Source organism: Amphiprion ocellaris, chromosome 22 (genome assembly GCF_022539595.1).
Source record: "Amphiprion ocellaris isolate individual 3 ecotype Okinawa chromosome 22, ASM2253959v1, whole genome shotgun sequence".
Taxonomy (NCBI): Eukaryota; Metazoa; Chordata; class Actinopteri; family Pomacentridae; genus Amphiprion; species Amphiprion ocellaris.
In genome coordinates this window covers 11,179,900-11,195,195 of record NC_072787.1, presented here as the reverse complement: position 1 = coordinate 11,195,195, position 15,296 = coordinate 11,179,900, and the positions used below count along the sequence as shown (strand labels likewise).

Below are 15,296 nucleotides of genomic sequence, written 5' to 3'. Positions count from 1 at the left end.
TTTCAATTTAAACTTGGCCACTTTGAAACAGTCTTCATGTGTAGTGATCACTGCTCCCAGTGCTCCTGCCACACTTCTAAGACTGTGAGGGAGTCTGATTCTGACTACTTGCGTTTTTAAATGTGCAAATTGATCATGGACATCGAACAGACAGCAAACTTAGAAAACCTTCATTTCGAGAATCATAACTGGTGATAAGAGTCTGTTGTAGTCAGAATTCCAAACAGCAGTGCAATCAAGAGCAAGCTCGTCAATAAGTTCACCCTTCACTGGGTTGTGCAGCATAAATCCATCCTTCAGAGTCCTACTGTCAATGCAAAGTTGTACAGTAACATCATGAGGTGTCAGAGAGAAAAACATTTGGCGACAACAACCTCAACCATTGCAAGTATCATCATGCTAAAGTTCTTCTGTTCTATCAAGTTCTTTGGCCACACCAACATAACAAAACAATTGTCATCTCATCTGGCCTGCACATAGGACATAGCTTCCTACAAATACTTCCCCTTCCCCAAAATAAGTGAAATACATTGAGGGGTTGTTTCCAGAGTTGTCTAGAGTGCTTTATTGCCTTTACAAAGACCTCAGTTTGATGCATTATGAACAACACAAGGCAAGAATGCAGAGACAGACGCATTTGAATGTTTGCATGACTTCATGAAATGCACTGACCAAAGCATAGCAATAAATACAATGCAGTGAGTAAATGAATTACAGCTGAATCAGTTATTCTGTATGATATTATATAAATGTATTACAATACATAGACACAAACTGGACATAGACACAATTAATACTATCCATACTCATAATCCAAAATCACAGTGCTAACGCAAAACAAATGCTAAAAATAGGCAAGTGCACTTTAAACTGATTAACAGCCTGGAGGGAAGCTGTGCCAGATATAGGGGAAGAGCTAATTTTGATGTACGGTATATTATATATTTTACAAAGTAACAGGCAGCTTTGTACTAACACCAAAGGCAACTTTTCCCGCAGCCTTTTTCTTAGAAATCCTGAAAATTCATTTTCCAAAGAAAGCTTCATGAATTCCCTCAGTCAATCTGTTGCTCAAAAATAGCATTCACAGAAATATGAAAGCAAGAAATGTGTCTAACTGAGTCTAGAGTGTGCCTGTTTGTGCATCATGCAGCAGACTGCCTTTAGGGAAATCAGTGTTAGGGCCATAACAAGCATAGTGTGGCATGTGTGAGAGTGCATGTGTTTAAACACCCAAGAAGCAAATGTCTAAGAGTAGTCTTAAAATCTCATTGTCACAACCAGTCAGTGTAGTTCTTTAGCGTAGTTGTATTCGGCAGAATCAATTCAATTAAGCTCAATAGTACCAATGGAAGGGGACAGTGTTGTCCTCTAAAATTAAAATCAGTGGGAAGATACAAAGCACTCAGGTGGACGAGTGTTTAGAAGTTTTGAGAGTATATACTTGAGTACATCCACTGGTAGCCAGATTGAAGGGCTACAAATGAGCATAACTACGAACAGCTGATAGCGTTTTTGTACTCAACTATCTGAGTATTCATTTCTGTGCTGCTTTCAACAAAGAATGGTTCACTTTATCACTGAGAGACTCAATCTGGCTGCATTTAGATAATGTCTACTACTACAGTGTAATGGCTACACATTAAGTGAAATTTGAAAAAAATGTCAGTGTCATCACACCATTACATTATGGCTTTTAGCTTTAGTAAGTGAATGTACAGTTCTAGCTTTTATGGCTTTTTATATCTCTATATTCATTGGCTGGTTGTGACAGACTGAACCTTTATTTGAGGACAATGCTGCAATGAACTTCCATTACGCTGCCTCACTGATAAGGGTTTTGAGGTGCAGACAACTGGCAAAACAGAGAGCAAGCACTGAAAAGTAAGAACAAACCAATTACTGAAGTTTGGTAACATGAGTTTAATTACCATTCTTTGAAGGTGAAATGTCAGAAAGCAGATGAGGAGACAATTGTGGTGCAAACAATGAGACAATGTGATGGTATGAGTGAATAAGTCCATCCATCACCCTGGCATGGCAAAGAGATCACAGCTGTTTCACCAGTCTATGAGATGAGGTCATTCATAAATTGTACTGATGAGAAAGAAAAGAGAGAAGAAGAAGACACGAGAACTCAATTAAAACTTCACGTTCACAGCTCCCTGCCTCCAAGAGAAGGTCAAGTCATTTTCACCCGCTTTGAATGCTAATGTGCAAACAAGTACACGGTGGAAATGCCGCTTAGCAGAGACACAATTCTCTGTCAAGTCGATATAAAGCAACAGAACAGTAAAAACACTTCACCTTGACTAATGTTTAAGCACCGAAGACAGGAGGTGGGTGGGTGAGAAAGCGAGAGGGTGAATTATTTACCGCTTTAACGCTCAGCCTTGAATATGCTGACTTCTACTGAGATTTCCATCAAGTTTTTTTTTTATCTGATAGCTTATCACAGATGGGGGTAGAAGGTACTTGGCTCTGCAACACAAATGTTTAACTGAGAGAAGTTGCACAAAGCTATGATCTTTGCCTCTATTGTTATCACGAGGACAGAATCGGCACCTTTGACTTAACAGGTAGGATTTTATGTCAAGATACAAAAAAAAAATAAAAAATAAAAAATCTGATTCAGTGATGAACCTTGTGGCAAATTGGGAAAACAATAATTTCACTTGTGGGATAAAATTTGGTATGCTTCTGTTTCTCCTTCTAAACCTTCGCTCTTGACAACGATCTCACAGACAGAACCTTGACTAAAGAGTGTATGACTTTATTGCGTTCTTGTTCAGGAGATAAAGATAAGACTATGGGGTAGGCGGAAGACTTCCAAAGATTTTTTTTTTTTTAATTATGTTATAGCTTACGAGCCAGATCACATCATGCAAGCTCAATTTTTCAAAGACTGTGACTGTAATGAAAATACCGCCATGACTCTTATCACCTCAAAAATAAAACAAACACTTCATGGATTGGTCGGTAAATTTATTCCATTGCAATGGGCAGTGAGACAATATCTGTCCAGCATCTCTCTCAAAGAGAAAAACAACAGTGACAGCTTATTTATAGCATGACAGCGAACATGAAACTCTTTTCTGCTGGCTTGTGGTAAACAGCTCTTATGATAAGGTTTCTATAATATGCAAGAAAGGTTGAGAACTGCTTTCCAAAGACAAGACGGATTTAAGATGAGAAATTAGCTTCCGTAGACTTTAACCCCATGCCTCATGAACAATTAAATCTCTATTTCTAACATTAGTCATACAACAACACCTGTCCCATCATTTAAAACACTGGTCAGCCTACAACCCTGGACACAGAAGCATGTTCTTTTTCTAAAAATGAGTAAATACATAAGCAGATGAATATGAGCAGCAAAATTAACAGATGACTAATTAGATATGTGTGTATGACTAAAGACAAAATAAATGATAACCTTAGAGCTAAAAATGTAGCTTTTTGCTTGGTTGCACATGACATACTGTACTAATTCTTCCCAGATGAATAGAAATTCTGTTCTTTATTCATCCTATTTCATCTACAACTAACCTAGCTTACCATTTTCACATACTTGTTAAATTCTGCTCTTAAGAAAAAAACCTCTCATCTCAACCTGATCTCACTTTAAAGACCTTAAATGCTCTTTTTTTCTCTTACTGCCCTGATCTTTCTCTGAAATGATCAGTTCTTAAGTTACCAGTAAGGCACAAAAGTAAACTTGACTGGCTTATAAGTGAGCCTACACAATATGAGAAATTTGTCACAGTGATCAAATTCTAATCTCAACTCTGTGTATTTTATCAGTTCTCAGAGTTGTCTCACTTCTGTGATATACATATGAGCTTCAGTTTTTAACTGAATTGTTGAAAATATATTTGAAGCTGAAGGGAAAGTCAGGGTAAAGTAAAATTGTCAGGTCTCATGCCAACATAAATGTCACAACTTGTAATAGTGAGCCAACAAAACTATATTTAGAAATACACTGCTTTGGACCTATAGCTGAGCACTGCAAAATCTCACAATTTTCCAGTAATAAACACAAATATTCAATATATTCTAATTGCATGATTTTTATTTAAAATTCTTAATGGCTTATACCCGTTTCTCCATTTTGGCATTTTGACAGGTACTGAGGATGAAAACTCAGGGCATGTTGATATGTTTAGCACATACTTTTATTTTTCTTTTCAGTGCACATCTGCTTGGATGGAAGCTTAATTTGTATTTATTTTAAATTTGCTATAAGATGTTGTGCATTATGGATTCATTGGCAGCACTGTGTAGCAGTGGTTTGTACTGTCGCCTCACAGTAAGAAGGGTCTCGGTTCATACTTGCTGGTCAGCTAGGGCCTTTCTGTGTGCATCACCTGTCCAGAGTGGACCCTGCAAATCAATCAGTGCTAGCTGAGATAGGCTCCCCCCATAATGATTTACAGAACAAAATCTGTACAGCTAATGGGGGAATGATTGTATCTTCTATATCTCTGCACATTTCCCTATGTGTTTCTTAAATTATTGCCTCTTAACGCCTAAGCAGACATACATGAAGAGTATCTGAATCCAAAATGACACAATACTGACATCAAAATCATGCAAGCCTTTTTCTCCCTTTTATTTACTTCTCTACATGGTTATTAAGAGAGAAAATTCTGAGAAGGCTACAAGCACAGCAAAATAACTCCTGCTTTTCCTAGATTTCCCCTGTTACTCTCAAACTGGACAGGATAATTTGTCTTAGATTGATTTATTCTTTTGCTCCTTGTTTCTCTTCAGGGGATGGTGGGGTTTAGGAGGAACAGGTCAGAATTCAGTAATCTCCAAATAAGAAGATGATTTATTTCTGATGAGACTATTGTGAGCTGCACAATAATTTTCCTCTGGGTGGACACAAGTGCTCAAGAAGTGGTTGTTGGTAATTTCAGAGCAGATCTCTCAGAAGCAAAATTCTGCAACTGCAAGTCTTTCATTTAATACAATAAATAAAAAAAGCAGAGTTCCAGCAAATAATTTTTAAAAAATAGAAGCACAGAGCAATGAAGGGAGTTTTCATCCAATTAGGATATGTTTGTTTTAATGAGTGATTTATTTATTCATTAATGCCAGGCTACAGAGAATGAAGCCAGGAGAATGTGGAATCCATTCTCTATGGTAACTTTGAAATAAATCTCTATACATCTTTTCAACATTAGAAACCACTGAGAGAATAGGAGAGGTGAAATAAACTACTGTTAATATCTCAATAACGCTAAAGTTGTTCGTAATAGCAGGGAAATTCTTGTGAAATGGAGATTATTTTGATGCTGGTTTAATACTATGTCATGCCCGTAACTACTGCAGTTACCTGTTATACACTTTAATAGCTTATGTGCGTGTGTGCTCTCTGAAGGCCTGTGTAAAGCCTCCCCATGGGCCCCAAAAAGAGGTTGCTACGTGTATGCGTTTGTGTATAAACTGTATTTGTGTGCGCTGGTGTCTGTGCACACATGCTTGTTAGTCTAGTAGTTCTGACATGAAGCATGACATATTGTGCTTTTCTGCAACACACCTTTCCTTCTGTGCTAGTTACTGAGGAACACCATGAGGGCAGAATTTCTTATGCAGAAAAAAGCCAGTTTTTTTTTGTTATTTATTTATTTACCTTTTTCTTTCTCAGGTGTAATGTGTCCTCAGGCGTTTCACATCTTGCCATGTTGCATCATGGAATATTTAGATAATGCAAGGCTGCTTGCTTGAGTCAGCTACCTCACATTAACAAAAGGGATTCCTAGACCCTGATAACATAGTCTGTGCACATGGTTATCGCTGTGAGAGAGCGCGTTAGATGGCATATTTTACTAAAAGATGGAGAATGAGTATAGAAGGGGAAATTTTAAAGACATCCTCGGGTGACGATCAGATTTTTCACCTTGTTAACATGTCCTTATGGCGTTTTTTTTTTTTTTTTTATATATGTTACAAGACAAACCATGAGAAAAACAAGCAGTCGGCTTCATGGCTGAATATTTGCACTATTTATTTATATATATTTAATGCAGTGTAACAAAGACAGTGTAAAAAACACAGATTCACAGATTCACAGTTCCATATACAACAAACCTAAAGAACCAATTACTTCTACTCCCAGGTTGAAGCTTTTAGTATCAGGATTCTTCTTCAGTTTCCTGTTTGAACATGTATGGTTGAAATACTCCGTCTTGCCATCATGCATTGCACAGTAGTGTTCCAGTGTTTGAGTCATAGGTGAGCTGGTGTGCTAGAGCTGCAGCGAGTGGGGGAGGATGCATGCAGACAGAAGCAGGGACTTTATAGTGCTGCACATCCTGAGGGAAGCAATAGTGCACAGTTATATGTAAGCTATTTTAAGGCAGTAAAGGATTCTTTTCAAGGAGGGCATAAATATGTAATGTTTACGTAAAACTGTAAGGGTTCAATCAGTGACTGGTAATGGCCTTTAAGCAATGTGCGTATGTATATGAACGGTTAAAAGTGGGCACATAAAGGTCTCAATTATTCAGTTACTTGTGTATGTGTGTGTGTGTGTGCGTGTGTGTGTGTGTGTGTGTGTAAATGATGGTGTCTGCACATCATCTTAAATTTAACTAGTAATCTCTACTATTTAACGAGTCCATTACAGACTTAAACTTTCTCCTATCTGATGTCACTCCTCATTAATTCAGTGTAACTCATTAACCTGCATCTTTAAATAATTACCTTCTGAGCAAAAAGACACAGAACTTGATTAAGCATCCCATTCAGAATTTAATAGTTGTTATTTTAGCTGCAGTTAAGTAACAGGGAAGTGCAATTGGTGCTGGTGGTAAAGAGCAAACCGTTTCCCGGCTATAGCTCAGAATTATTGAAAACAAAAATCATTATATTCTAGTGCTGGTGACGGTAGCACGTCCATTAAATGGTAATGTTAGTGTCTGCTCTGCTAAAGTGTAAAAAAAAAAACATTTGGCTTATTCTCGTTGGAAATTTAGAAAGGAATCATCGGAGAGAAATGTGGCAGTGTTGCAGCATGAACCTGCTTTCTGGGAAACAAATTAAAGAAGAAACATTTGATTGCTGCTGTGTCAACATCATTAAAGTAAAAGAAAAAAAACAGAGACATGTTTTTCTCAGCACCAATAACAACAAAAAATAGGGTAATTAATATACTGTATAAAATCCATGTTTATGACAACTCAGCTACAGTTAATCAAATATAAGGTGCATCAGAGGTTGCAAAGGTCAGCCTTGGTTCTTGAGGTGTGATTAAAACCCAGTACAGTAAAAGGCTTCAGTACGATTATATTCTAGCATTAAAACATAACACCTCAGCCAAATATACATTGTAATGTCCTAAGTTTGACTCCAGCTGTAGATCTTTGTTGTGCCTCCTTGTAGTTTCTCCCTACTCTAAATATACCTTTTTATAGTCAACAGTCAACAGTAGAATCTCTTCAAAAGAATACACACATTTTTACTTTAGAGCTGGCCAAGCCACTGCTTTATAGAAATCAACTTATGTACAAGGGTTAAAGGGCCACTATGCAGCACCCCCCACCTGCTTTATCTGATTATCATCCACTCTAACAACCTCTCACATTTTTTTCAACATTCTTTGCACTAAAATCATAAATAGGATATATCATTGCTTTGGTTTGTACAAAGTCTCTTCTCAAAGAAACTTATGAGGTTTTCTTTCTATTTTAAAATTAAGTTAGTTTACACAAACAATGCTATTGCTACCATCACTGTACATCAGTCCTGTACCTGGATTGCAAAAAGTACAGTTAACCAGCCTTGAAGGTATAATGACTTACAGCATATTTTCAACAATATTTTCTGAAGAGCAGCATCCACACAAAAGCAAGAAAAAGTTCACTAACAAGGTCCCTGGTATGTGCAGAAAACTGGCTTTTCAGTCATTAAAGTACTGCATAGTCCAACAAGTTTTTCACCAATTACACTGTTTAAAAGATACTACACAGGTTGTGCACTTTAGATTTTACCATTGATTTTCTTTTCCAGGGTGCAACAGTGTACATCAGGACGTGAGCTGCCAGTCCCAGAGCAAATCATGTCACTCACTGTCTGCAGTTGTTATAGGATTTGTGTTGCATTCATAGGAAAGATGTGAACATGAGAGAATCTCAGACAGATGGCTCTCTAATGTTGCTCAAGGAACAAATGACTACTGAGTGACTTTGTCTCAAACAGCTGGTGTGTGTGGTGGCTCTGCACAAGCGTCTGACCGTGTGTGTGAGTGTGAATGAGGACACAGGCAGCAGAGGGTCATCACCAGATGGCACACACATGCATATAAACCTATTAATATCAATGGAATAAATATGGAAACAACCACTTTCGTGACCACAGATTTCAGTCTTGATTCATCCAAAAACTAACCCTACTGGACACATACATCTGTGGATGTCTAAAAGAAAACAAGCTGAATGTATTTAAGGAATGTGTGATCCTGATAAGTAAAGAAACACACACATGTACTAAGAGTATGTACAGCTCTGAGACAGCGGGTAGCCTTTTTTTCCACCCTTGCTTGGCTGCAAACCAACAACCTGCAGGGAGTTAAACAGCCTCTGAATGGAGGATATGGAAACCCCTCAACAGAAGACCTTGTGTCTGGCCAGATAACACTGAACCAAGGCCAAAACTGTGCTGGGTTTTGAAGTGACTTTGGTATAGTGGACAACCAGGTGATTTCAATGTCCTTGTTCATTTTCTCGTTCGTCTTGTAAAGCACACTGACCAAAGAGGCCGTTTTTGCCATTGCCAATCAGGGAAAACGAGCAGCTGTAAAACAGTGAATAAAAGAGCTGCATGGTTATTTCAATTTATCATATTCAAGTCAGGAAGCATTCAAAGGGCATACTCTCAGTTGGACTCAGAAACAGAAGTGTTAAATATGGCGCTTTACAGAATATGTACCAAGTGAGCAGCTTGCACAAGAATGAATGGAGCACCACCTTTGAATGCTGTTTCTACCTTTACCAAATAAATCAGTGCACTGGTTGTCTGCATGTGTGCATGGTCATACGTGTGCAAAGGAAGGGGCAATACCCACAACTCAATTAGACACCATATGGGTCCATCAGCATCATTAACTGTTTGGCTCATATGCAATACATGCATGAATGAACACCCGAACAAACCAGAAAATACACATGAACACACATTCACACACTAGCGCACGCCCATTATAGAACCACCTGATGCCCTGACACCAGTTCATTCCCATTATCCGCGACTCACCCTCAGCAGGGCTGTGATTTCAGAGATTGATTTAACACCTTTGTTTCTCAGTGGGTACAAATGTGTGAGCTCACGTGTGGATACACAGACATATAGTTAGACATATATACATACATTTCCACAAGCTCACATGCAGAACACACAAAAACAAATACACACGGCCATAAAGGTGCACAGAAAGGCATATACACACTCGGGCATTACACAGCTGCACAAGGGATAATGAGAGAGGTTAGAGGTCTGAAATTGAGCTGAAGGTACACTGGGACCCGAACATTGTGGTCTCGTGTTACTTTAACCCCAAGAAAAAGATAGTGAGATCGAAAACAGCCCTGGAGAGCAGCAAAAACGCTTTCATTTGTCTGTGTTAGTTTCTCCTTCTTCATTGTTCACCACTTCTACAGTCACTGTTCTAATTTTTCTAACTTCTGCCCTTCTCTGCTCCCCTGCCTTCCCTCTCCTTTACCAGCTTTTACAATTAGATCTGTAACTTCACAGTGTGGAACAATGCAGTGACAGCATCATTTATCTTCTCCTGCATCTTTAGGTACCTACACACACATGCACTAAAGTCGTATAAACAGTTTAGTGAGTGGGGGGTGGGGGGGTGGGGGTAAACGACAAAAAAGTTTGAAATCTACAGATGTCGCTAGCGAAAACTGATAACTTAGCTGTAGGCAATACATCTTTATTAGGGACAAACAAGCAACTAAAAGAACACAGAGAACCACGGATAAACCAATTCCTACAGCTACACAACTTTTGAAAAATAACCGCTGAAAGAACTCAACAGCAACACTCCAGCTCACTCTTTTCAATCTGCATCAATAGACACCATGTCTACTGATGTAGACTCAAAACCTAAGAGGGATTTAATAGCAACCATTTGTAAGTTGGATGAAATAACCTGATTCACCTCTTTTCTGGTGTCACAATTTACACACAATGGACACTGAGACAATTCTCAAATACTTGCCAGATTTTTAGCTCTGCACTGTAGGGAAATGGCAGGCATGATATGTAATGAAGAACTGTTTCAGCTCATCTGGCCTTTAAAAAAAAAAACATCTAAAGAAATTTCAGTTAATGTGTTTATTTTAGATGTTTACAAAGTATAGCTCCCAGGATACATAGCCCATTAAATCTATCTAAATTATCTGTGGCGCACAAGCGGCTACATTTTCTAACTGCAAATTAGGATAAATTTAATAGAAATTACACCGAAGAATAACTTTATAATCACAACTACCTACTGTATATTCTGCACCCTTGCAAGTATGCAGTTATATATTCCCATATTTATTTATTTATTATTGCTTTCTTCCTTAACATCTTTATGTTCTTTCTGACTTTTAATTTGGTTTTGTCACCACCATCCACAAAAAGGTGGACAAAATATATTTTTTTCTTTTCAATTAACAGTGTAAGGTAAACATAGTTATGCAGAACATCCTAAAAAAATACCAAAGTTAAATCAGCACTGCTCTGACTCCTTCTACCCAAAAAACAACAGCATAATACTTTCACAGAGCTATTAGTGGGCTGAATTAGATTTGTTCAGGTGTTTGTGATATTGCGATATTGTGTGCAATCATCTTGTCCTGCAGACCAGCAGCAGAATACTAATGACAAAACGCAGAGAACCGAGAAAAAACAAAAAAAAACAACTAGGCAGGACTTTATCTCCCAAATGTTTATTCATGCTATACTGTGTCTAACTGAATCCAAGCAATGCACCTGACACCAAAATCTGAAGAACAGAAATCAAAGGCGGTTTACCTCAGAATACAGCAGATCCTTTGAGGTAAAGTAAAAAGTTTACCAAAAAGAAGCACATATGTGATATGGCCTCAGTGTTGTGCTATTGAAAGATATTCTCCTACTGAAGTCAATGACAACTCATATAGCATATTTCTTCTGTAAAACAAGTGTCCATGTTGGTATGCATATGTAAAGACAGCATCTGTACAGACCTAATACACAGAAGGGATTCGAGAGAATGCAGAGACCTTTGCCAGCACAGTGCAACATCACCCTTCATACAACTCTGGAAAGAATGATTAGGCCACCTGTTGTTTTCTTTTACAAAGTCTAGACATCCGGTCTACAGCCCTGATCATTTTGTTAGAATTGTTTCAAACTAGTTAAAAAAATTACAGCACTTTATAAAAGGTATTCAATAAGTCATGTAATAATTCAATAAAATTCAATAAATTTGGTTCAAGAACATGATGTATTAAAACTAAAAATTCCCACTAGACAGCTGAAAACATTTTGGACTCACAGATATTTTATGCATAAGCTGCACATGTAAAGTCAACAAATAATCAAAACTGAATTATCACTCAACAATGCCGAAAAGAAGAAAACTGCAGGATGACGAGAAGTTGAGGGATACAAGACAGCAAACGAGCGACTACAACCTTGAGGAGAAAACACTGTATGACTCCACCAAGAACAACAAAGGAAAAGGCAGAAAACAGTGGTCTAGTAATTATCTCCAAAGGTGTATATAAGGGTGGAGCTTTGTCTTGTTCCATGATAGTTACAGAATATGAAGATATACAGGACATACAATTAAGCTAAAAGTCCACGTTAATTTGTAGCATCACCCAATAAGCTATTTCCTAATTGTAATTTCTCATCTGATCTGTGAAAAGCCCTGCAATTGGCTAAAATCTTCTGTCACAGGTTAGATTTTCATAAGATTGAAAATAAAGCCAAGGGGAAGTGCAACAGTCTAATTTGCTCTTTAAATAATCATATACTGTATAGTAAGAATTGGATTTTTTGCAAAATGACACTGAAAGAAAAACTGCCTACCCTTACTTTATGCTATTATTTATATATTTTTTTAATGTATACATCACTGTAAAACTAAAATTTGTAAATTAAATATATTTATTAAGACAAAAGGGTCAGTGTTGGTTTGGTTTCTCGGCACTGACTGGCAGGAGATGTACATTTGTTTGCCAGCCAGCAATCACAGAACTCCGTCTGAAAAGCATTCATAACTAGATGTACTTAGTGAGTTAGTATTCATATGCTTGGGCGTTTTGCCTTAATTAGAGAGTGACAGTGGAGAGAGACAGGAAATGTGAGGAAAGAGAGCAGGGGAATGTCTGCATTAAGTGTCCAGCTGGCTGAGTATCGAACTGGGGACTCGCTGCTGACAGCATTTGCACCCATGTGTCATGCGTCCTAACCACTTGCTTTGCCCCTGTTAGTGTTCATATTTAAATGTTTAAATCCCTCCTAAGTGGAAGGATGACTGCAGGAACTGGAGTCTTTGCTTTCATATGAACCTGACACACGTGAATATGTACAAAAACCTGTTTGTAACATCTTACGGATGGCTTTGACATGCTTTGGAGAGACATTCGGCAGCTGGAGATAACTGTTGAAACAGCTTGAGAGGAGCTCTGCAAAGCAACTGGGGTGAGGTTTAATCCACAGGCAGCTGGAGGTTGATTGAGTACACAGCTCAAAGAGAGATGGCCAAGTGGACATGGAGTTTTTTTCTTTCTGTTTTCTTTTTTTTTTTTTTTTTTTGGGTTAGTTTCTTTGTTGTTTAGTTTTTTTTCTCAGCCCTCTGCAGAGTTGGAGTGAGTACACAGTGTGTGTACATAGATGAACAAATGTTGTTTATGGGATCAAGGACCAGAGCTCATTTTCTGTGCTAACAGCATACAATCCTCTAATAGTCATACATCAAATACAGATAGCTGAATTCAAAAAAATTATCTGAACTACAGGAGTGTGTTTGTGCCATGTACAAAGGTTTCAGCATTATCACTAACTTCAAGATCAGACCAAAGTCAAAATATCCAAGATGTTAACCAATAGTTTTTCTTTGATCATTTTCTGAAATTAACAATGTTTGTTCTATAATGAAGCTTATTTGCAAGAAAGACAAATTTGAAAATGTGTTAACTTTTCGTTTCGTGATATGCAGGGTTAGAACAATAATTTACTCAACCTTGATAAAAGTTATGGGAACTCAATTACACTTGCGAGCAAATATATGAATAAATAAATAAAAAACATTACATTAGTTACATGTCTGTTGCTTGCACTCAAATTTCTAGATTGATGAAATAAGCAAACAGAAAAATCTCATGTACAAGTTGGAATGAAGTATTTGCCTCCACAATTGAATGCTCAGTTTACTGTATGAAATTAAAACATGAACATAGGATGTAGTTTTAAATAACACAAAGAACTGTGTTATCATCAAAGACAAAACCGTATGGGCACAGTAAAACTTTTCCAAAATATATCATTGGCAATTGGTTAAACTAGCCTGGTAAATAGCCCTGGAGTACATTTTCAAGTTTGTATGCATCTGTATATGAATGAACACTGTAAAAAAAAAAAAAAAAATTTAACATTAACATATTTAAAAATCATAACATATTTCCATCATTTTTAGAACCTTGGTGACCATCTTGGTATTTTGGTTTGGTCAAATCAATAATATAGGTAAGCTCAAACACGTTCATTCAAATCAGTTAATTACATCAGACTTGACTGTACTGAGTGTGACTGAAGAGAAGATTCTGGAAAAAATTGCATTGCATCAACTGTAAAAGTCAATTTTGACCATCTTTTTGCTTATATATACCGAATCAAATATATAGCAAATAAATTGTCCACTGACAGAGCATTTAAACTTTTTTGTATTAGTGTAAGCACATGTTCTTACACGTTCAATTTCAAATACTGTGATATTTGGCAGTGTTTTTTGTGTTCAGAAAATGTAGCTTTTTTACATGGCAAATCCAGTTCAGTGTGTGCAAAACATTTGATAAGTCATGACTAACTTTCTCATAATGAAGTTCGAATAAACTCCGTGATCCTCAAGTTGGCCTTCAGTATTTCAAGCTTTTAAAAACTAAGAAACATCTTATCAGCACAATGCACCAAAAAGAAAGTCAACACACAAAGGACAAGTGGAGGAGTTGTTGCTATGGTGACGAGCACAAGTTAGTGAGAGAGAGCAAGAGTGAATGAGCAAGAAGGATAAAGAGAAACAACTATGAAGTATGTATGGTTTATAGTTGTGACTATATGCATCTGCTGTACAACCATACAGAGGTGAAGATTCAGCAAAGACAAGATTCATTCTCACACGTGAACTGTGACATGACATATTACATGACATTTATGACATTAAGCTCTATAGACATTATTAAATGAACCGTGCTTTTGCAAACACACAAACAAAGACACATCTACGCACTGCAGAGTTTAATAAAATCATGGTGAATTATGCATACCACTCGTATATAATGAACTTTCGAGAGAATGGCAAGTGGAAATGCACACAGTAAGTGTAAACAGCATGTTGTTGTAACCTCATGAATGTGAGTAAAATATGAGCGAAAATGAGGAAAAAGTGCCCACACCTTCATAGCACTGTTTGCAGATATATATGTGTGTGTTTCTGCTGCTTTTACCTGAGACAGCCTGTAGCGTTGCGCAGCACCTGGGAGGTATGAAGGTGGAGCTTGCGGTCATCATGGTGATTTGGGGAGGAATCCCAGTTAGAGTGGGGTATGATGACGCTATTGGTCAGAACGGCCAGAGCATCCTGGATGATTGGCATCTTCAGTGCATCACATGACGACAGGTTCCACAACACACCTGCACAAACACACATGCAGAAGGAAATAGACACTCAGAGATAAGTCTATATTTTATATTATTTAGTAAACAGTAATGGGTTGTTTTTCCAAATACTTCACTTTTTTTATGCGTGCTAGGAAGCTATAGCTATTAAGCATGTAAAATTCACACAAAAATACCCTAAAAACATCAAATTCCAATAAAAGCCCCAGAAAAAAACAAAAACAGCAGCTTTATTTAACATGATGACTGTAATTAGGTATTGTGCATTCTCACTCATTGGCGTGGCTTACTGAGAATGTAGCCCTTGTTAATGTAGTATTTATATCTGTGCTTTTACTGCTTATCAGTCAACATGCCTGAAGGAAGTCTATACTAATGCTAATAATGTTCATCAATCATAATGTGGC

At 37.4% G+C, this 15,296-nt stretch overlaps 1 protein-coding gene across 5 annotated transcripts in view; it reads right to left on the bottom strand.

Moving 5' to 3' along the window:
- The window catches only part of ctnnd2a (catenin (cadherin-associated protein), delta 2a), a 271,300-nt gene that overhangs the window by 53,195 nt on the left and 202,809 nt on the right, over nt 1-15,296 (bottom strand). For all 5 annotated transcript variants that reach the window (XM_035943707.2, XM_035943706.2, XM_035943711.2 and 2 more), the window contains one exon: nt 14,718-14,904. In XM_035943707.2, the coding sequence (XP_035799600.1) occupies nt 14,718-14,904 (187 nt within the window). The remainder of the gene's footprint in view (nt 1-14,717; nt 14,905-15,296) is intronic.